We start from the raw sequence: 21829 nt of genomic DNA, 5'->3' as shown, positions 1-21829 counted from the left end.
CCAAATCCATTCAGTCGTTTTTGCGTGATTGAGTAACAAACATCCAAACATCCACACTTTCACATTTATAATATAGTAGGAAGTAGGATTTCACTTTTGGTTCCTTGTGTTAATGATACAAAACACGACTGGTGAATTTAAGTAGAGCGTTTTGTGGGACATTGCTACTCTAGCAACATAACATCTCGCTGGTGCGAGTGGTCATTCTGTGAACGTAAATAGCTTTTAAATTGAATTATCTATATGCAGCTCTGTTGCAGTTCCGATAGCGAGTCGTCGCGTCGTCCGTCTGTTCCCTGTCCGCACTCGACGCGTCGTCGTGAGTTCGTGACGATTACGATACTTGAGACGTCGTTTAGTGGTTAACTCGAATAATGGTTAAAATCAAGTGTTGTTCAAAATATCGTAGGAACAAATTCAAGCTAATAAAATGATATCTATAGAATGTGCCAAAATTCCAACTCCAACACGTAAGTCTACAACTGCAAAAACCGGCCATGTGCGAATCAGACTCGCGCCCTGAGTGTTCCGTAGTACAATCATAATATGTTTTCGACATTTTCAAAAAATGATATTAGAAACCTCGATATCATTTTTGAAGACCTATCCATAACCACATACGTATAGGTTTGATGAAAAAAAAATTTTGAGTTTCAGTTCTAAGTATGGGGAACCCCAAAATTTTATGTTTTTTTTTTCTATTTTTGTGTAAAAATCTTAATGCGGTTTACAGAATACATCTATTTACCAAGTTTCAACAGTATAGCTGTGTGTTATAGTTCTGGAAAAAACAGGCTGTGACATACGGACGGACAGACAGACATGAGACGTTTTTTGCCATTCGGCTACGGAACCCTAAAAAGGTTTAGGCAAATTGTGGCAAGCTTGTGGCAAGTCTCTCTATTCCGACTCGCTACTGTTTAGATGGTGGTCCTCCACTAGGTGGACGGACGACATCAGACGAGTCTCAGGAAGCCGCTGGATTCAGGCGGCGCAAGACCGTAGCGAGTGGAAGTCCCTACAAGAGACCTATGCCCAGCAGTGGACGTCTATCGGTTGATGATGATGATGATTGTTTACTGACTGAACCGTGTATGCATTATGCAACCGACGCCCGTCTCAAGGGTGGTTGATGCATCCATACTAATATTATAAATGCGAAAGTGTGTCTGTCTGTCTGTCCGTCTGTCTGTCTGTCTGCTAGCTTTTCACGGCCCAACAGTTTAACCGATTTTGATGAAATTTGGTACAGAGTTAGCTTACATCCCGGGGAAGGACATAGGCTTTTTATCACTCTTTATCCAGGAAAATTAAAGAGTTCCCCTGGGATTTAAACAAAAACCTAAATCCACGCGGACGAAGTCGCGGGCATCATCTAGTTTCTCATAAGTAAGTACTTAATACGTTTATGTCCGCTGACATAATAATTTTATAAAATAGAAATAAACTTATCTGTAACTAGATGTAGTTGTTGGTATTTGGCACGTCTATATACTTAGCTAACCAGTTTGTCCGTCAGAAATCAAGTTTCTGACTAAGTAGGTACGATGAAGCAAATTAAAATTTATTTAATAATTAATGTAATCGTGCGTGCGCGTGCCGCTTTCATGGAGTGAATTCATAGGAGCCAGTCAGTGCGCGAGCGCGCGTCGCTCGACCGCGACATGAGCGCGTGTGGCGAGAGCGCGCCGGTGGCATCCGCCGTGCCGAACGTCTTCGAGGAGACCGTACCGCAGCCCATCCTCAACGAATCGTTCGAGGGCATCAGACTCCGCAACTACCGATTCATAAACGAAAACATTCGCGAATATATTCCCTCCATTAAAAACTCTAGTGATATTCACACCTCAGTGGTCAAAGGAAAGTTAGTGTCGAAATTGGATGTGCTCACGATTTCCCCGCCGCGCGCGAAGATTCTAGAACTGTTGCGCCCCGAGGATCCAGGGAATGACGCCCTGGAGGCAATCGTACGGCCCACGCCGAGGCGAGGTCTCGTCAGACCTTACGACGAAGACACGAGGAGATTCCTTCAACGAGCTCTTTTCAACGCTCCCAATAGCTTCTCTACCCCTGAACGAAATTCGAGATTATCCGCTAATCTCGAAGATAGTGAGGAAGAAGCAGAGCAGAAGCACAATTCTGTAGTTAGTAACTCTAGTTCTAGTAAAGAAAGGTCATTAGCTGATGAGTTGAGAGAGGCAGAGGAAGACGAGCTGTCAGGGGATAGTCTCCGTCGAGAGTTGTTGATGGAATTTCGGAAAAGAGGCGGAGGGATCCGAGACGCCATGGAGAGGGATAGGTTAGCGAAGCTCGCTCTGGCTGTGGAAGACGACGAGGATCTTGAGGACTGTGGCTTGTCCGCTGCGGCTCGGAAGCTGGATGCCTTGCTGGTGGAGTCCCGGAGCCTGCACGAGGAGTTGGCGGGCATCCACGAGGACATCCAGGTGCTGGCTCGGCGCGTTTCCCGCCGCGACCTCTGACGTTGGTACCCACTGACGACTGCCACCAAATTACCACTGATATTGCACCATACTTCAAAACGCTTTTGCAAAATTCACGCACTTTTCAATGTATATTATAATGTACTAGCTGACCCGCCCCGGCTTCGCTCGGGTGGAATTTAGAAAATCGGCGCAGGGGTAGAATTTTCATAAATCGTGAAATAGGTATTTTTTATTTTGTAACCGAAAACACAAATATCAATTTTCATGGAAATAACTTGAAAAATGACGGACTTTCATACAATCTTTCATCCCCTATTTACCCCCTTTAGGGGTAGAATTTCGACAAATCCTTTCTTAGTGGATACCACAGATTAGAGGAACTAATAATCTGTGGTGGATACTTACTCTTTACAAAGAATAAACCCACCAAATTTCATGTATATAAGACCAGCGGTTTAGACTGTGCGTTGATATATAAGTCAGTCAGTCAGTCAGTGAGGACTTTGAATTTTATATATATATATAGAAGATAATTTAACGTGTAGAAAATACATTTATGAACAGGAAAATTATTCTTGCACCGCGTTTAAAAGGTATTCGTTGAAGCGATGTGTTTTTTGCGCATACCTACTCGTAGTTATTATTTATTGCATTTTTTAATGAATAGCAACTTCTCCAGTGTAACGGTTTGATCAGTCGCCTCGTATTTTGCTAGGTCCGGGTTTGATAAAATGAAGGGACATAAGCAACTTTATACTCCAGAATATCAGATTTCCCACGGGATTCTTAAAGACCCCCATGTGTTCAAACAATTTTTATAAAATTTCATACAGACTCACAGAGACATCTCGAAGATTGACATAATATAGGCTACGTCATCAATAGCATAGACTAATGCAGGTATATAGTGTGTTATCTATGGACTAATGGCTACAGCAGTATATATAGGGCAACATGTATCTAGATTCTAGTGCCCAAAAAAGGCTAATGTAATACCTACATAGGTCTTTAACCTTCTCGGCTACTAAAATCTAGGTTCTATGTTTTAATCTGCATGATTCTAACAGATAAAAATCTCATAACGTCAGCTACTTACCTACCTATAAAATTATAACAGCTATCAAAGATAAAGTAGAAAAAAATGATCATAGTTTTATCATTATCAGTTATCACTGCAGCTTATTATCATCAAATCAATATTCAATCGGTCAGCGTAATCCGTTAATGAACCATTTAGGTAAAACAAGCGCGCATTTAATAGCCCAATAACAATCCCTAATTAATCTTTGTTTACCGGCGATATGGTGCGGTGGTGCGGAACTGAGGTGCGGTGGTGCGGTGGTGCGGTGGTGCGGTGGTGCGGTGAAACGATGGCACGGTGGTGGCTTAAATATGTGTGTTTATTATTTTATCGTTTGGTCACACACGCGCATTCGTTTCCCTGTTTACATGGGCGTCCACTTGTAGAGACACCATGCGTTTCAATTTCGTATTATTGGATAAACTAGAACAATTTTTTCCATTCTAATTTCTAATATCTTTCTGTGACTCATCATCAACATGATCAACACATCACCGGCTCATTACAGAGCTCTGGCCTCCTCTCAAAGAAGGTTGTAGGCCATAGTCTACAACGCTGCCCATGTGCGGATAGAGACAACGCTCTACGAAGCCGAAATGTCATTTTAAAGGCCGATGTACATTACTTTCGGCCCCGTACTGTGCCTACTCAAAATTCCAAGCATGTTTGAGAAAAATATGTTTGTTGGTTTGTTTTTAGAATGGATATAGTTAACTAGTAGGGCGCGTGGGTGCGCGGACCACTGAAGTGGTCCGCGAGCATGCAGCGTTGCTTTTAAAAAACGCGGACCTTTTCTTAAATAAGATTTTTTTTTAGTTTCGTCCTTCATATATTTGTATAGAAAAATAAATTACGCCATCTTGAAATTTTTTCTATTCATCGAGTAGAACTTCAGATCCTGAACATCTTTTGCAAAGAAACTACTCTGCCATATTTTATACTCTCCGAGATGGACACCGACGAAGTTTGTTTAGCGGCCATCTTTTTTTCGCCATTTTGAAATTTTTTTCAGGTCACTGGCAATTGGATGACGTTTCGAGTGACATTTACTCAAGCACCCCCCACCTATCTTCAATACCTTAAGCCTACTCTTCACCCGTCTCCAAAATCCTCAATCATCAGCTCTCTCCATATTTTTCCTCTGAATGAATTTTTATCCTCTATGCGAAACCATCAGTGAAAAAAAAAATTCATACAAAATTTTTCAGGAGAGGTGATCAATGAGTGAGTGAGTCAGTCAGTGAAACAGCACGAGCAGCTATATATATATTAAGAACTGAAGAGTGACATAGGCTACTTTAATCCCATAAAATCAAAGAGCTCCCACGGGATTTTTGAAAACCTAAAACCTAGAAATAAACTTAATAAATACTCACTGGTAATATCTCTTTAGATACCTTGGTCCTATGCTTCCCTGTCCACTTTATCTTTTTTCTTTCTACGTATTAGGTAATTTTTGGTAGGTACTCACAAATAAATAAAATAAAAATAAAAAAAATTGGCCATGTGCGAGTCAGGCTCGCGCACAGAGGGTTCCGTACTACAGTCATATTTTTTCGACATTTTGCATGATAATCTGAAAACTATGATGTCTAAAAATAAATAAAAATCTATTTTAGAATGCACAGGTAAAGCCCTTTCATATGATATCCCACTTGGTATAGCAATCTTACTTTGAAAGTCGAAAATAGCAATATTTGTTCATGAACACATTTTAATTTTTTTCTTGTGATGTAACCCTAAATTCACGGTTTTCAGATTTTTCCCTAAATGTCAGCTATAAGACCTACCTACCTGCCAAATTTCATGATTCTAGGTCAACGGGAAGTACCCTGTAGGTTTCTTGACAGACAGACAGACAACAAAGTGATCCTATAAGGGTTCCGTTTTTCCTTTTGACGGAACCCTAAAAATACTTGTCCATGGTTTACAAACTAAATAGCATCTCTACATAACACGGATGCCGTGTAGTAAACCGGACGTGTTTGGTTACGCTGATTTTTCCTTTGAACTGCGAGGCTCCGGGGCTCCAGGGCTCCGGCCCGGGAACGCCGGAATCTCTCCATCCCACCTAATTAATGATTAATCTCTTTAAAATTGAACCGAGCTTTCTGTTGCCATGTGAAGTGTGCTTCTTCTAAACGTTTCTACAATTTGTAATCAGTTGGTACCCTTATTATAAATGCGAAAGTGTGTTTGTTTGTTGGTTTATTGGTTTGTTGGTTTATCCTTCAATCACGTCGCAACGGTGGAACTGATTGACATGATTTTTTGCATGGGTATAGATAAAGACCTGGAGAGTGACATAGGCTACTTTTTATCCCGGAAAAATTATGAGTTCCCACGGGATTTTTTAAAAACATAAATCCACGCGTACGAAGTCGAGGGCATCAGCTAGTACTCTATAATATCGGGTCTCATCATCATCATCATCTGCCTGTGGACGTCCACTGTTGGACATAGGCCTTCCCTAAAGAGCGCCACCGCACCCGGTCCTCAGCCTTCCTCATCCAGCCACTTCCCGCCAGCCTCTTTATATCGTCGGTCCATCGTGCTGGAGGGCGTCCCGCACTACGCTTGCTTAAACGCGGTCTCCACTCAAGGACTTTCCGGCTCCAACGGCCATCGCCTCTACGACAGGCATGACCTGCCCACTGCCACTTCAGCTTGCTTATAGTCGGGTCGGGTCTGAATATCGGGTCTGATAGACCGATTTTGATCAAGCGTGATTTTTTAAAACAAGAGTGGTTTTATGACTTAATACACCTAACTATTTCTAGTCGGCAGTACCTATTCATAATCTAAATATATAAAAGGAAAAGGTGACTGACTGACTGACTGACTGATCTATCAACGCACAGCTCAAGCTACTGGACGGATCGGGCTGAAATTGGGCATGCAGATAGCTATTATGACGTAGGCATCCGCTAAGAAAGGATTTTTCAAAATTAAACTTCTAAGGGGGTGAAATAGAGGTTTGAAATTTGTGTAGTCCACACGGACGAAGTCGCGAGCATAAGCTACTTATTTAATATACGAGTACTTACCTGCGACCTTGCATGGATTTAGGTTTTTAAAAATCTCGTTGTCCAAACTACTTCAAAAACTAGTTAAGTATACTTATCTAGTTATAATTATTATCATAAGCCGACATGCATTATTCCTGCATAATTTATTAGGTTGGTGTTGTTTAAAATTTAAATGTAAATTACACGTTTTTGTTCCACCTTCCTAAAATAATAATTAGCTAATTACTAGGTACCTACTCTATTTAAAATAACAGTCACAATATAAGAAACCGACCAAGTGCGAGTCAGACTCGCGCACCACGGGTTCCGTACTACAGTCGTATTTTTCGACACTTTGCTTCTAAAACTATACTTAGTGCATAAAAATCCGTGTTAGAGTGTGCAGGTAAAGCCCTTTCAAATATGAAAGGGGTTTACCTTTACATGCAAAGTATCATAATACTTGGTACCTATATTAATCTTACTTTAAAAGTTGAAAATATTAATTATTTGTTTATGAACATATTTTAATATTTTTTTTAATGGTACCTATAACGATAAATTCACGGTTTTTGGATTTTTTTCCTTGCGTGTACTATAAGACCTACCTACCTGTCAAATTGCATGACTCTAGGTCAACGGGAAGTACAGTACAGTATAGGTTTCTTGACAGACAGACAGACAATATAGTGATCGTACAGGAGTTCCTTTTGAGGTCCCGGAACCCTAAAAATTACGAATGTAGGTATGTTTTGTTAAGAAAAATTCGAGTTCGCTGCATGTGGCCTCGCTCATATCCTCTCAAAATTTGTTATTTTTTAATGTTCAAAAATAAAATGGGATCAACGACCTCAGTGAATATACGATCAACCGGTTATGTTTTAGAAACCCGACCTTAATAAACAAACCATGTATAAGTCCCGCAAATTGCTATTGCGTTGGAACCTTGTCTCATTAACATTGAGATGAGGTAATTTTGACGTCATTTGACGTATATTTAAGTAAAAATATACCATCAGCTCGAAACTTTAGTCTAGTGCTGACGTCACTAAAATGGCGGCCACGGGCATTAGAAATTTGCGGGACTTATACTCCTGAACTTAGCGACTTGTACCTACTGACAATAATTTCAAAACCTAATAACTTTCTGGTTCGGGAATCGAACCCGGAACCTCATAATCTGCTGCCGAATAATGCAATCGATTAACAAATTAAAGATCAGAATATTTCAGCTTTGGCCCAGGGGCAATCTTTTTGACTAAACAAAAACCCGGCCAAGTGCGACTCAGGTTCGCGCAATGAGGGTTCCGTACTACAGTCGTATTTTTTCGACATTTTGCAGGATATTATTCAAAAACTATGATACATAAAAATAAATAAAAATCTGTTTTAGAATGCACAGGTGAAGATCTTTCGTATAATGATACCCCACTTGATATAGTTATCTTACTTAGAAAATTGAAAATACTAATTATTAGTTCATGACCACAATTAAATTTTTTTTATGTGATATAACCACAAATTCACGGTTTTCAGATTTTTCCCCAAATGTCAGCTATAAGATTTACCTACCTGCCAAATTTCATGATTCTAGGTCAACGGGAAGTACCCTGTAGGTTTCTTGACAGACCGACAGACAGACAGACAGACAACAAAGTGATCCTATTAGGGTTCCGTTTTTCCTTTTGAGGTACGGAACCCTAAAAAATTGAATTTATAATACCTAGGTAAATGATTGCACTGTTGTGCTATGGTGATGGTGGCAGTTGTTTTTGTGGTCCAGACTCCAGATGCACGCTTTTAGATTTATATCTAAATATATAAAACGAAAAGGTGACTGACTGACTGACCTATCAACGCACAGCTCAAACTATTGGTCGGATCGGGCTGGGCATTTTTTTTTTTTTTTTTTTTTTTTCTTCGGGGGAGGAAAAAATCCCTACGGACTTCTGCCTGCTGGCAGGGTGTGTCCGACTCGCACGGACTAAAATAACCTCCCCATGTCTACCAAGGTGAGCACGGAACTGCGTAAGCATTACTTCGTGCTGACCTCCTAAATTTCTAACTTCTTCTTTTCTTCTTTTTCCCGCTCTTCTCTTCTTATCATTATAGCCCGCAGCATTTGGCTGTATCGTTGCCAGGCGTCCTCGCTCGACAGCATGCGCGCTACAAGGTTGTGGGCATTCACACCCTCCGCGTCTGTCGATCCTAGCGCTTTTGACCTTAGATCGGCACAACCAGGACATTCAAAAATTGCGTGTCTCGGGGTATCTCGGGCTGGGCATGCAGATAGCTATTATGACGGAGACTTTCTTAGCGGACGTCTACGTCATAATAGCTATCTGCATGCTATATTTCAGACTGATCCGTCCAGTAGGAGCTGTGCGTTGATATATCAGCCAGTCAGTCAGTTAGTCAGTCAGATTTTCGTTATATATACATAGATTCCAAGATGGTTTATGCCGCAGGTGCAGAGCGCGCGGGCGGGGCGCTGCGCGGCGGCGGCGCGGGCGCTCATGGCGGAGTCGCTCTCGCTCCGCTACCTGGACGACGTCGTGGCCCTGCTGCGCGGAGACGTCGTCGCCGCTCGCCGCACGCGCCTGTGGCCCTTCGCCTTCGGCCGCCGCCAGCCCGGGAGGAACTACATCGTGTGACCCAGGTAGAGTCCCAATCCAATCCAATCGAACCGAATCCGGGTTCCTATACTGAAAACCAGCTCTGTATGTTTTTGTCATAGAGCAGAAACAAAGAGGAGTTGGCCTAAGCAACTGTGCACTGTGATTTTCAACTAGGTCCTGACGTCATCACTGTGGGCGGGGCCTTAGTTAGTATGCTGTCTGCGTTCGTCAGGTTCACATATATTGAGACTCGTATTATCGGTGTGTTTTCGCGTTTTTAAGAACAAAAGGATGAAGTGTTGTGTTTTATCGTGTCAAAGTTATTCAGACAGACGTTCTGATGCTATGAATGGTATCACATTTCATTTGTAAGTAATTTTATACGTAATTTCTACACTTATTGACATCTAGTGTGAGATAGCTGAACTATGTAGTGACATCAATATATCGATGTTAGGTCGCTAAGCGAGTAGTTTTGCTACTAACCCGCAGATGGAAAATTGAGAAGTGGGCGGCGTTCCACAACCCCTCACCCCGCAAAATGTCACTCGATATTTCATAGGGAAATCTTAATACAACATCTCCTCTTTGTTTCTGCTCTATGGTTTTTGTACTTGTGCAAGACATATAGCATTTATGCTGAGTTGGTGATCCGGCTCGAAGGACCAAAAAATGTGGGGGTTGTTGATAATGATAGAAATGATAACGGATTATGTCCTTCGATAGCTCCTTTAATGATACTAATTGATAATTGATATGATAATGATATTGATGAGTGCGATTCGCGGCGCGGCCGGTGGTGCACTGTCTTTGTGAACTGCTAGGCGCCAGCACGAGGATTGCGTAAACTGCTGACGCCGCACAGTTCAGTGTTCGGTACACACAGTGTCCCGAACAGTTGGGACCTTTTTTTCGGATTGTGCCACACATGACAGTTTATTCCGGCGCTTCTTCTGCTCGAGGTCTCTTGACTTTACTGCTCAAGTATTAGAGGCGCCGGGATAACCTAACTAGGTTTAACTGGCAATGTGTGGCACACGTTTAAAAAAAACCGGCCAAGTGCGAGTCAGGCTCGCGCAACGAGGGCTCCGTACTAAAGTCGTATTTTTCAACATTTTGCATGATAATTCAAAAACTATGATACTTAAAAATAAATAAAAATCTGTTTTAGAATGCACAGGTGAAGACCTTTCATTTGATACCCCACTTACTTGATATAGTTATCTTACTTCGAAAATTGAAAATACTAAATTATTAGTTCATGACCACAATTTAATATTTTTGTGTGATGTTACCACAAATTCACGGTTTTCATATTTTTCCCCGAATGTCTGCTATAAGAACTACCTACCTGCCAAATTTCATGACTCTAGGTTAACAGGAAGTACCTTCTAGGTTTCTTTACAGACCGACAGACAGACAGACAACAAAGTGATCCTATAAGGATTCCAATTTTACTTTTGAGGTACGAAACCCTAAAAATAAACATTTTTCTTTCTTTGTTTTTCTTTCTTTCAATCCATCAACCTGCATTTGTCCACTGTGAAGATAGACCATTTCGACGCATGCCCCAAACACGATCCTCCCCTGCTCCCACCAACCTCCAAAAAGTTAGAGGTGCGTGTCCAGGATCGAACCCCCGATCCCCTGAATAGGCCGACAATCAATTTCGTCTCGGTGCGGGTGTTTAATGTACCTACTAACTACTGTCGATAAATAGGTAGTTGTCTATGAGCATAAAGCTCGACAAACACGCACTGGGCGAGCAGTAGCATAGCTCGGCGGAGTAATTCAATCGGAGCACGCGCGGACAAGCCAAACGAGCTAATTGAGGGTGAGCTATAGGCGCTGTTACACACTACCAGACCCCTGTTAAGCTGCCTAAAGCTCGATTTAGTATAGACCGGAGCGTGAACGGTTCATGTTAGGCCGTACACGGGCATACACCAGAATTTTAACACCTCTTTAACGTTGAAGGAAAACATCGTTAGGAACCTGCATGCCTGAGAGTTCTCCATGTGCTAGAAGTCTATCAATCTACACTTAACGTGGCATACTAAACCCTTCTCATTCTGAGAGGAGCCCCGTGCACAGTAGTGATCCGGCGATGGGTTGATCATAATGATGATGATGAATGCCATAAGGTGTGCTAACGAAATCAATTTCGCTCTAGCGCAGGTAGGTATTCGATGTACAACCTACTGTCGACAATAGTTTTGTATGAACAAACACGCACTAGGCGAGCAATAGCATAGCTCGCCGAAGTAATTCAATCCGAGTACAGCGTGGACAAGCCAAACGAGCTAATACAGAGTGAGCTATGGAAGCTGTTACACAATACCATAACTGGACCGTGTACGGTTCATGGTAGGCCGTACTGCACGGGCACACGCCAGAATTTACCGGAGTTACGTGCGTTTTAAGAATTAAATATAGGTACCTACTTTAGCGTTGAAGGAAAACATCTAATTTCCCTAACATGTGGTTGCGAACACACCTATGTGGTGACTGGTGGCTAAAGGTCCATTAATTAGTTTCGACGGGACCGTGCACGGTTTATGCTACCTTACACCATGCACGGTTTATGCTACCTTACACCATGCACGGTTTATGCTACCTTGCACCGTGCACGGTTTATGCTACCTTACACCGTGCATGGTTTATGCTACCTTACACCATGCACGGTTTATGCTACCTTACACCATGCACGGGAGCGAGCATGTATGGCTGAAGTATATAGATCATACTTTAACTTTGCTCCGACTTAACACAGTAATGAGACGGATTTATCTCAGATTCATAACTCTGTCTCGTTTTAGCTCTAACAACTAAAGTCTGAGCAAAGTCAAAGTACGCTCTATACAGGGTGTACCGTGTACCCAGAACGCAAGCAAAGACGAAGACAGGTGATAGTACTGATGATTATGATAAGGATACCTACCACAAAAAACACGAAAAAAATAATATTATCCTATATTTTGTTAAAGTTCACGATACATTGCAAATAAAACATTAGATTGACGCTAGAGGTCAACGGACATTGCGTAAGTAGGCCACTCAGAGTCAAAGCCGCGTCGTAGGTAGTTTAGCACGCTATACATTGCGGGTTTTCGGCCGTCGATAAGCAGAATAGAATAGAATATATTTTAGCGTTTAAACTACCGTGAGTGATTTCCATTATAAATACTATCTGTCCCGGCTTACTCACGTGTGTAGTCGACATTAGCCCGACTAGTTTCGAACCGAAAAAAAGGACCCCGGATGGGTTCGTAACTTACCAAAAAAAATAAAAAAAATATAGGCCTTATTAAATTGCACTGCTGTATACAAGGCACTAAACTGCCGCTGCAGGCTGCTAAGCTTTCTTGCGACCAAGTAGCACGTTTAGGAGCCTTTTTAGATTTAGTTATTCGTAGTAGGTACTTTGAGAGCTAGACATCAAAATGCGTATTAAAATGCGGGATTTATATTAAGGCCTAGGGTTACAATTAAGGCCTAGGGCCTTATTCGGTACCGTACCAGATAAAATATAAAGTTCCATAATTCGTTCCATTATTCAAAATGATGAAAATGAAAGCAATAATTTATTATCTAATATAATGGCTAAGGTATTATAACTACTCATTAGTTTATATAAAATGTCAATATAAAACCTAATAACTTGCCTTGTTATTACGAAAATTTTATAGTGCGCCGCGGAAAACCCGACTTCCACAAAGAAGGTGTCGCAACAAGCTCAGGGAATAGGCACAGGGCGCCTGAGCAGTTCGTACCTAATCATAGGGCCGTAGTATGTATGTGCGTGAAGAATCTTTTATGTTACATTTATTTAACCGGGTTTTCGGGAGAGTAGGCCTTTTTCGAGCATAGGCCTTATTTGTATCAAGTACCTTAGTTTAATTTACCACTGGTTCGGAATGCTGTTCCTACCGAGAAGAACCAGCAAGAAACTCGGCGGTTGCTCTTTTCAAGTTCATTTGCAGTTATACATTACTTACTATGGATGTCATGATATTATTTGCATGACTTCTGTGCTATATTTTTAACTTAGTATCTAATTTTATCAAAATCATATTGTAGCAGTTAACTTTGCATTTATCAATTGCTTACATACAAGCAAGGCAGTTTTGGCACGGTAAATTATCGTGGAAACGATTCGCTGGTACAGCGATTATTTACACTACACGATACGATATTTTAGAAGGTTGTACCTATATTTTAGCTAAGACTCTAGTCTGTCTGATTTAGGTTTTCAAAAATCCTGTGGGAACTCTTTGATTTTCTGGAATGAAAAGTAGTATATGTCACTCTCCAGGTTTTTGACTATTCTCATGAAAATAATCACATCAATCCCTCAGATGAATTATTCTATTCATCTAAGCATCAATCCTTTGCTACGTTGCGACGTGATTAAACAATAGACCAATAAAAATGTTAATTTATAAAACACATTTTCGCATTTATAATTTGGGTAGTGGTGACAGCCAGTCAGAGGGTAATTGCAATCGTCACACTTGAAAGCTCAGGGGGATATTTCCTTGTAATAATACTCGAGAATCACATCAAACTCATATTTTATTCATTGTATCTCTATCTCTTGCAACGTATATTGACAAAAATATAATGACATATTTAATAATGTATATTGACGTGTCTACACTGTAGTTTTCATGACATCCACTTCCGGACAGTAATAATTACTTTTGTCAATATACGTCTTATCATGAAACGTATATTGACAAAGGTATAACGACATGTTCAATAAGGTGTATTGACATAGCTACCAGTGGCGAAGGGTGAAAATCTGAAAAAGGGAAGCCGGAAACATACCTACTTACCTAAAAGAATATCAGCTGTTCCCCATCGATTTTTGTTTTCAAAACTTAATTTAGAAAAATTACTATCGTTACGTAACAAGAAATCTGTTAAACAACAATCTATGTGAATTAAGGCCATTTCTGATTTTGACTTACCAAACTGAATCAAAATTACCGTGAACTTACACTTATTAGTTATTAATCACTATCCCCAATTTATTATATCAAAATAAAACACCACTAACAACTTTAAAAACAAACAAACATGACCGCTTCACAAAAATAAATAATATCAAATCACCCTTCAAAATACAAAATATTCAAAATAGTAGCATGTACCTGTTAAAATAATACTATTAATATAATTTTTAATTTGGCGGTATAATACGGTAACTCGGATTCTAGCGGCTTCCTTACGTCAAATTTGTCTGACCTGTCAGAGTTCCAAATTTGTATTCGCTACTGGGTCAGATTAAATTGGTGTGCTCTTTTTTGGCGAACCGTAGAGCGAGACAGACCTAGTTCGCTCCTTTCGCTTTCGCTAGGGAAATGAAAGAGATAAATACTAAGCAAAAATCTAACTAGGGAATCCGATATTTTACGTCTTACGGTGTAGGACTGTAGGTGTATGTTACTTACCTACATTAACTGTTATGCTTTTAACTTAAATTAGTAATAACAAAAAAAAAATAGCATTTGTGACGATCGAACCTTTGTATTTACGAACGTATTACCGAATTTATGTGAATAGTACCTACTTACGCTATATTATGCCAATTCTTAAAGGGAAGCCGATAGGAATCGTGTTATATTGACTCTTCGCCGCTGATAGCTACACTGTTGTTTCATGACGTTGTATACTGGAAAGCGATAAGAATAATAATTATCCCCAAAATTCTAACACACTGTAGCTATCAAACTTTAGTATAGTTTTTGCATTTCACGAAGACGAGTAGGTAGCTCATGCTTGTCTGCCGTATTCTGACATGCACGCACGCTTACACAATGCTCGTGTAAACGACATAACCACAAGTAAAGTTCACTCGTCTTCGTGAATTGCAAGAACTGTACTATGATGTACAATTTCTGTAATGGCAGCTGCAATATCGTAGCTCACGTAACATCTCAACATCGCATCGTAAGAATATCGTATCCCTGCAATCTCGTATCGTCAACTTGTCGCTGTGCTGTAAAGAGTCGTCATTACGTTAGTTGGTACCATCGCGGGCTGCTCACCGTAACGGCGGACACGAAAATTACTTGATCGGCAACTTTACCTGTCTAGGTATACCTAGACAGGTAAAGTTGCCGCAATATATTGCGAGTTTACTAATTATATGCTTATCAATAGATTTGCTACAAGCATCAGTTATAAATAGGTACTTGGCATGCAAGAAAACATGTCCGACTATTTCTGACTCGACAATGAAAACTTTGCGAGATTTGAAGGGTAGGTATTTTTTTTTTGCAAGTTAGCCCTTGACTGCAAACTCACCTGGTGGTAAGTGATGATGCAGTCTAAGATGAATGCGGGCTAACTTGGAAGGGGTACGGCAGAACCCATACCACTTGTCGATTTCTCTTTTAGGTACACGGCATCGTACCAGAACGCTAAATCACTTGGCGGTATGACTTTGCCAGTAGGATGGCAACTAGCCACGGCAGTAGCCTCCCACCAAACCCGACCAGAGACAATTTACAAATTATAAATGCCCGAATTTTCTCTGCCGGGAATCAAACCTGGGACCTCCCACTTATAAGACCACAGCGCTCACCACTGATGGAGGTCGTCAAAGTAGCAAAGCTTGTTTTTAGGGTTCCGTACCTCAAAAGGAAAAACGGAACCCTTATAGGATCACTTTGTTGTCTGTCTGTCGGTCTGTCTGTCTGTCTGTTTGGCAGGTAGGTAGATCTTATAGCTGACATTTGGGGAAAAATCTGAAAACCGTGAAATTAGGGCTAGATCACACAAAAAAAAATTGTGGTCATAAACTAATAATTAGTATTTTCAACTTTCGAAGTGAGTGACTATATCAAGTGGGGTATCATATGAAAGGTCTTTCCCTGTACATTCTAAAACAGATTTTTATTTATTTTTATGCATCATAGTTTTTGAATTATCGTGCAAAATGACGAAAAATACGGCTGTAGTACGGAACCCTCATTGCGCGAGCCTGACTCGCACTTGGGCAGTTTTTTCCTGTTTATTTCAACAAAATTGGTTCAAAAACAGTGACTACTTGGTCAAGGTTAAGCTTTATCAACTTATTTAAATTTTTTTTTAAGATTGACGAGTGTCGAACAGTATGATGTTTACAATGAAACTCTCTCCTTGTTCCAGTGACGAGATAACACGAGGTCCGCGACCCTACGACAACACGAGGTCCGCGACCCTGCGATACAACACGTCATTTATCTGCTATGTTTATAACAATTATATTATAAGTTAAGTGCCCTAACTCACAATAGTCGACGCTTTTAAACTGAGTCGTCGAGTTGGTCGGTTTTTAGGGTTCCGTACCTCAAAAGGAAAAACGGAACCCTTATAGGATCACTTTGTTGTCTGTCTGTCTGTCAAGAAACCTACAGGGTACTTCCCGTTGACCTAGAATCATGAAATTTGGCAGGTAGGTGGGTCTTATAGCTGGCTTTAGGAAAAAATCTGAAAACCGTGAATTTAGTGTTAGATCACACAAAAAAAATTAAATTGTGGTCATGAACTAATAATTAGTATTTTCAATATTCAAAGTAAGATAACTATATCAAGTGGGGTATCATCTGAAAGGGCTTTACCTGTGCATTCTAAAACAGATTTTTATTTATTTTTATGCATCATAGTTTTTGAATTATCGTGCAAAATGACGAAAAAATACGACTGTAGTACGGAACCCTCAGTGTGCGAGCCTGACTCGCACTTGGCCGGTTTTTATTATTATTGTTGTTAAAGCGGCTATAGAAATCCATACTCTGTGAAAATTATCTGTCTATTACGGTTCATGAACACGCTGGTCGCTGATAGACAGACTAGGGTTCCGTTCGCACACTTCGAGTACGGAACCCTAAAAACAAACTACATTTACAAGCAGGTGGATAATAACTACCTAATCTACATCCTATGTAAATTCCTACAGCTATTTTAACAATAAAATAGCAATTAAGTTTTAGTTTCGACTACATTATCTATTCTTATTTAATTATCTCATTATGTTATAGTTACCTAGTCTTATGTAATTCATTTTTGGTCATAACATAGACTAAAGACAAAAATAGACGGGACGTAAAAATAAAATTAAACACGCTGAAGCTGATTTCAAGAAGGGAAGATAATGCGCAATGGAACGCTATCGGCATGATATTATTTAACAACTGCACATTGCTGATACTGATGCCCGGGTATTGTTGTCGTCAACTGATAGACGTCTATAACAGCTGGGCATCTAAGATCTTCTGTAGGGACTCCCTTACGCTGCCTGAATCCAGCGGCTCCCTGCGACTCATCTGTCCACCTAGTTAAGAGATCTGCTGCGCTTTTTGGTGCAAGGTGTTTCAAGCACCTTGGGACCCCAACATTGATTGGTTCTTAGAATTTTCCTCTTCATCTTCGCAACCCGTTGAGCTTTGTCGGTTACTCTGATTCTTCTAGGAACTCCTCATTTCTGATTTGATCACGTAGAGAAACTCGAAGCATAGTTCTCTTCAGCACGCGCTGAGTGGTCCTGAGCTTTCTTATGAGGCCCGTAGTTTGCGACCATATCTCGGATCCGTATTTTCTTCACTGGCAACATGCACTGCTTGCACTTTGGTCTTCAAGCACTAAGGAATTAATTAGGACGAGAACACTGCCCGGGCATCTTGCATACCTCAACTGGCTTCTCTTATGAATTTTGGTTACGTTCCGTTCATGTTATTTTCTCAAGTCATAGATGCTTATATTCTGTAACTGTGTAATATGCATATCTAGTCCTATCGTATAGCTATCTATTTCTCATTTATTCATATTTCATAGGGATTCTAAGACTGAAAAGTAAATGGTTAGTGATTTATATTATGTTCTTTAATAAAATTAAGTAACGATTGACTATAATTAAAGGTCATTGCATACGTAATGTGTTACGGACAGGACGGGAGGATTTCTTGAGCTAATATTGGATAACTAGAGCGTCCTGTTCACATCTTACGTATGCAATGACCTTTAGATTTGTGTACAGTAAGCGGCCGAAAATAATGTACATGGACCTTTTTTAAAAAAAAAAAAAGAATATTAGCCATGTTAAATGACTAATATTCCCCTTTTTCCTCTCCAACTAAGCGTGAAGCTTGTGCTAGGAGTAGTTACGACAATAGTGCAACGGGCGGGGTTTGAACCGTCGACCTTTCGGTTTTCAGTCCACTCCTTTACCAGTTGAGCTATTGAGGTTCTATTTTAGAATGACATTTCGGCTTTGTAGAGCGTTGCCTCTGTCACTCATACCTACATGACGGTCTCAACGACAGAGACGAGAGACAGTTCTGCAAATCTCTTTCTAAAGGTCGATGTACTTACATTACTTTCAGCCGCGTACTATAAGTTATAATAAAGAGCTCCAATGTTCGGAATTTAAATAAGAACTTGAAGACATTCATTTTACAGATAAAATATATCATCAGCTTTTTTTTTCTTTTCAGTAATTTATTTAGGCCTAGGCAAAGTCATTTTTAAAACAATGGGTCTTCTATCTTCATACAATCGAAACTATTTTTTACATTTTAATAGACTTAGGGTGAAATCACATCCGTCGGAATTGATTCACATTTTATCTATTGTGTTTTCAATGAATAAAATCTGAATAGATGATGATTGGTGTGCCCTTAGGTGGGTAAGTATTCTTGCCTTATTCTATTTCAATTTATCAAATTACTTAGTTTTTTCATGGCAAAGTCAATGCAATAATTTTATTAACGAAAATTATGTGTTTATTGAAAAGATGCTGTACACCCGCAAGTTCTTTTCCTTTCAAATTGAAACAATTTATACGTCTTATCTAAATATATAAAAGGAAAAGGTTGACTGACTGACTGACTGACTGATCTATCAACGCACAGCTCAAATTACTGGACGGATCGGGCTGAAATTTGGCATGCACATAGCTATTATGACGTAGGCATCCTTTAAGAGAGGATTTTTGAAAATTTGACTCCTAAGGGGGTGAAATAGGGGTTTGAAATTTGTGTGGTCACGAAGTCGCGAGCGTTAGCTAGTTTACTTAATAAAATTGTAAATATTTCGCAGTGGAATTCCAAACCGGCGTAGGTAGATCTATGAGAATTATGGATAAGTTTTATTCATCATAATAATATTTATTATGCTACATAATATTATGCATGCATGCGATTGTGATCAAAGCTATAAAAAATAAAAATAAAAAATCATTCTACCATGTTTTATTAAGTCCCTATTTCTTTTACCCACACCGCCAAAATCACTAACCCATATCACCAGTCACCACCCATATTATGGTGGTGATATGGAAGAAAATAAAGAAGAAGAAAAGACGTTTATTACGTAACTAATGTGTGGTTAGTCTGACTTTCAATCACAAGTGAACAACGCTAAGAAAGGATTTTTGAAAATTCAATCCCCAAGGGGGAGTAACTAAATAAATTCACCAAAAAAAAAATCTCTAAGTTTTTGTTGAAGAGTCTGTCATCTTTTTAACTCTATGGTCATTTAATGTAATGCCTCTTCCACACCTGCGTGATGAAGCGTCGACTACTAACCGCGCAACAATAATTAACGCCCGAAGTTATCGCTTCTCTGTCGTATAACAAATGCTTTGTGATGTGTATTACTAACATCGCGTCGGGCTGAGCTATCGTCTGAATAATTTCTTCCTGCACTAGTATTTATCGCGAACCGCGAACACTAAACAATAATTAGTGTCTCGCGGTGACAGACGTAAGTGTCTGACAAGCATTAAATGCCTATCATTAATTCCCCGCGTGCCGCCCATGCCCTTTGACTCCCTTTGACACGTGCCGCGTAGAGTTTTAAAATTTTAGAACAGACAAATAAATATTTTTATTTTTGTATGGTTTTTTTTAGGAATTTAAAAAAGTCGTGGAACAAAAGTTATTTACTTTGATGCATAGAAATTGCTTGTAGACGGTTGTGCGCTTTTTACAAGTAACCCTGTATATTATATAGGTAGTGAGATTGAGAGTGAGAGGACAATTCCCCCATAACAAATGCGTTAATTACGAATGGCGATTCGGCGATTCCTGCCCGTCGTCCGTCGCCTGTCCGCATCTGAGCTCCGGACGCGTACAACCTGACAATCGAATCAGTCAGCAGTCCGGCGCACGTATTACGGCTCTTGTGCTGTAAACAATTATAAAACTCATTTGTTGACACTCTTGGTGATGGCGATTCGGCGATTCCTCAGCATCGTCCGTCGTCTGTCCGCATCAGAGTGCTTGAGATGGAGAAAGGATCCGGACCACGAGGCGCGCGGCTATCTGTCCCAGAAAGGGGAGAAAGACCCATAGGGACAAGGATTATATAGAAATAATTTGTAGGGAGTCAAGAGGGCGCCCCGGGAAAGAGCCATCGAGCAAATACCGAACGGGTGCCCTCCCGCGCTTGGTTGCAATAACCGCAAGGTTGGTGGGGCCATGGGAGGTGGTGGATTTTTTTTTGTTAAAAAGAATATTAGTTAAGTTTATTATGCTGACTAATATTCCCCTTTCCCCTCCAACTAAGCGTAAAGCTTGTACTAGGAGCTGGTACGACAATAGTGCAACGGGTGGAATTTGAACTGGCGACCTTTCGGATTTCAGTCCGCTCCTTTAACCGTTGAGCTATCGAGGCTTTAATTGTTTGCATCTGAGCTCGTACGATAGAGAAAATTGCGATTGTCACATTGATTGGGATCAAAGCATTGGAGGAAAGTTTCGTAATACGGGCGTCGGCAATTGATTGCGACAATAGTTCATTACGTCGAGTATGCATCTAAACAGAGTAATTTGCTTCCGGGTCGTGATTCATGTGGCGGCCCTGCGACCCTTCGCCCGTCGCCCCGCGACCCTCGCACCGCGGCCACGACTCTGTCGGCCTGGCGGCTAAGCGATAATTATTTTTAATTTCGCTCACCACTATCTGGGGACAAAATCTAACCAAGCAATGACGCGGCAAAAACACGCGCGACAGAGGGCCTTTTTTTATTTAGATACAATTTAGCCCTTGACTGCAATCTCACCTGGTGGTAACTGATGATGCCATCTAAGATGAAAGCAGGCTAACCTGGAAGGGGTATAGCAGTTTTTTTATTAAGCCCACGCCCCTTTGGTTTCTACACGGCATCGTACCGGAACGCTAAATCGCTTGGCGGCACGGCTTTGTCGGTAGGGTGGTAACTAGCCACCACCGAAGCCTCCCACTAGGCAAACCGAGACAAAACAGATTTCCATGGTCCGCCGCACGGACACGATTTGCTGTAACGGTAGTATTTTACGTGATACCAACTGCACGAGTCTGTGGATATTATCCAAATACATGTCAACCCCTTGCCGGCCTTCTACTGATAACGGGTCTCCTTATAGAATACTAGATGATGCCCGCGAAATCGTTCGCGTGGATTTAGGTTGTTTTAAAAATCCCGTGGGAACTCTTTAATTTTCCGGGATAAAAAGTAGTCTATGTTCTTCTCCGGGATATAAGCTAACTCTGTACCAAATTTCATCAAAATCGGTTGAACTGTTGAGCTGTGAAAAGCTAGCAGACAGACACACTTTCGCATTTATAATATTAGTATAGAAGAAGGGTTTATGTCAAAGTAGTAGGGGTGTGTGCCCGGGATCTAACTTCGGACCCTCAGAATAGAAG

At 40.6% G+C, this 21829-nt stretch overlaps 1 protein-coding gene across 3 annotated transcripts; it reads left to right on the top strand.

Moving 5' to 3' along the window:
* Positions 1 to 292: 292 nt before the first annotated feature.
* Positions 293 to 16438, top strand: LOC117988511 (uncharacterized). 3 transcript variants are annotated; one of them, XM_069500925.1, is made up of 4 exons: positions 293 to 358; positions 1508 to 2444; positions 9002 to 9192; positions 16310 to 16438. In XM_069500925.1, exons 2-3 carry the CDS (start codon positions 1665 to 1667, stop codon positions 9185 to 9187), a joined length of 966 nt encoding a protein of 321 aa, XP_069357026.1. In that variant the 5' UTR covers positions 293 to 358; positions 1508 to 1664; the 3' UTR covers positions 9188 to 9192; positions 16310 to 16438. The 3 variants fall into 3 exon arrangements, with proteins under 3 accessions (XP_069357026.1, XP_034831581.1, XP_069357019.1); XM_034975690.2 differs by having other exon boundaries at positions 314 to 470; positions 1520 to 2444; XM_069500918.1 differs by having other exon boundaries at positions 314 to 470; positions 1469 to 2444.
* The last annotated feature ends 5391 nt before the right edge of the window (positions 16439 to 21829 follow it).

Source organism: Maniola hyperantus, chromosome 1 (genome assembly GCF_902806685.2).
Source record: "Maniola hyperantus chromosome 1, iAphHyp1.2, whole genome shotgun sequence".
NCBI lineage: Eukaryota > Metazoa > Arthropoda > Insecta > Lepidoptera > Nymphalidae > Maniola > Maniola hyperantus.
The sequence above is the reverse complement of the archived record's forward strand: the minus strand, read 5'-3'. Positions and strand labels throughout refer to the sequence as shown.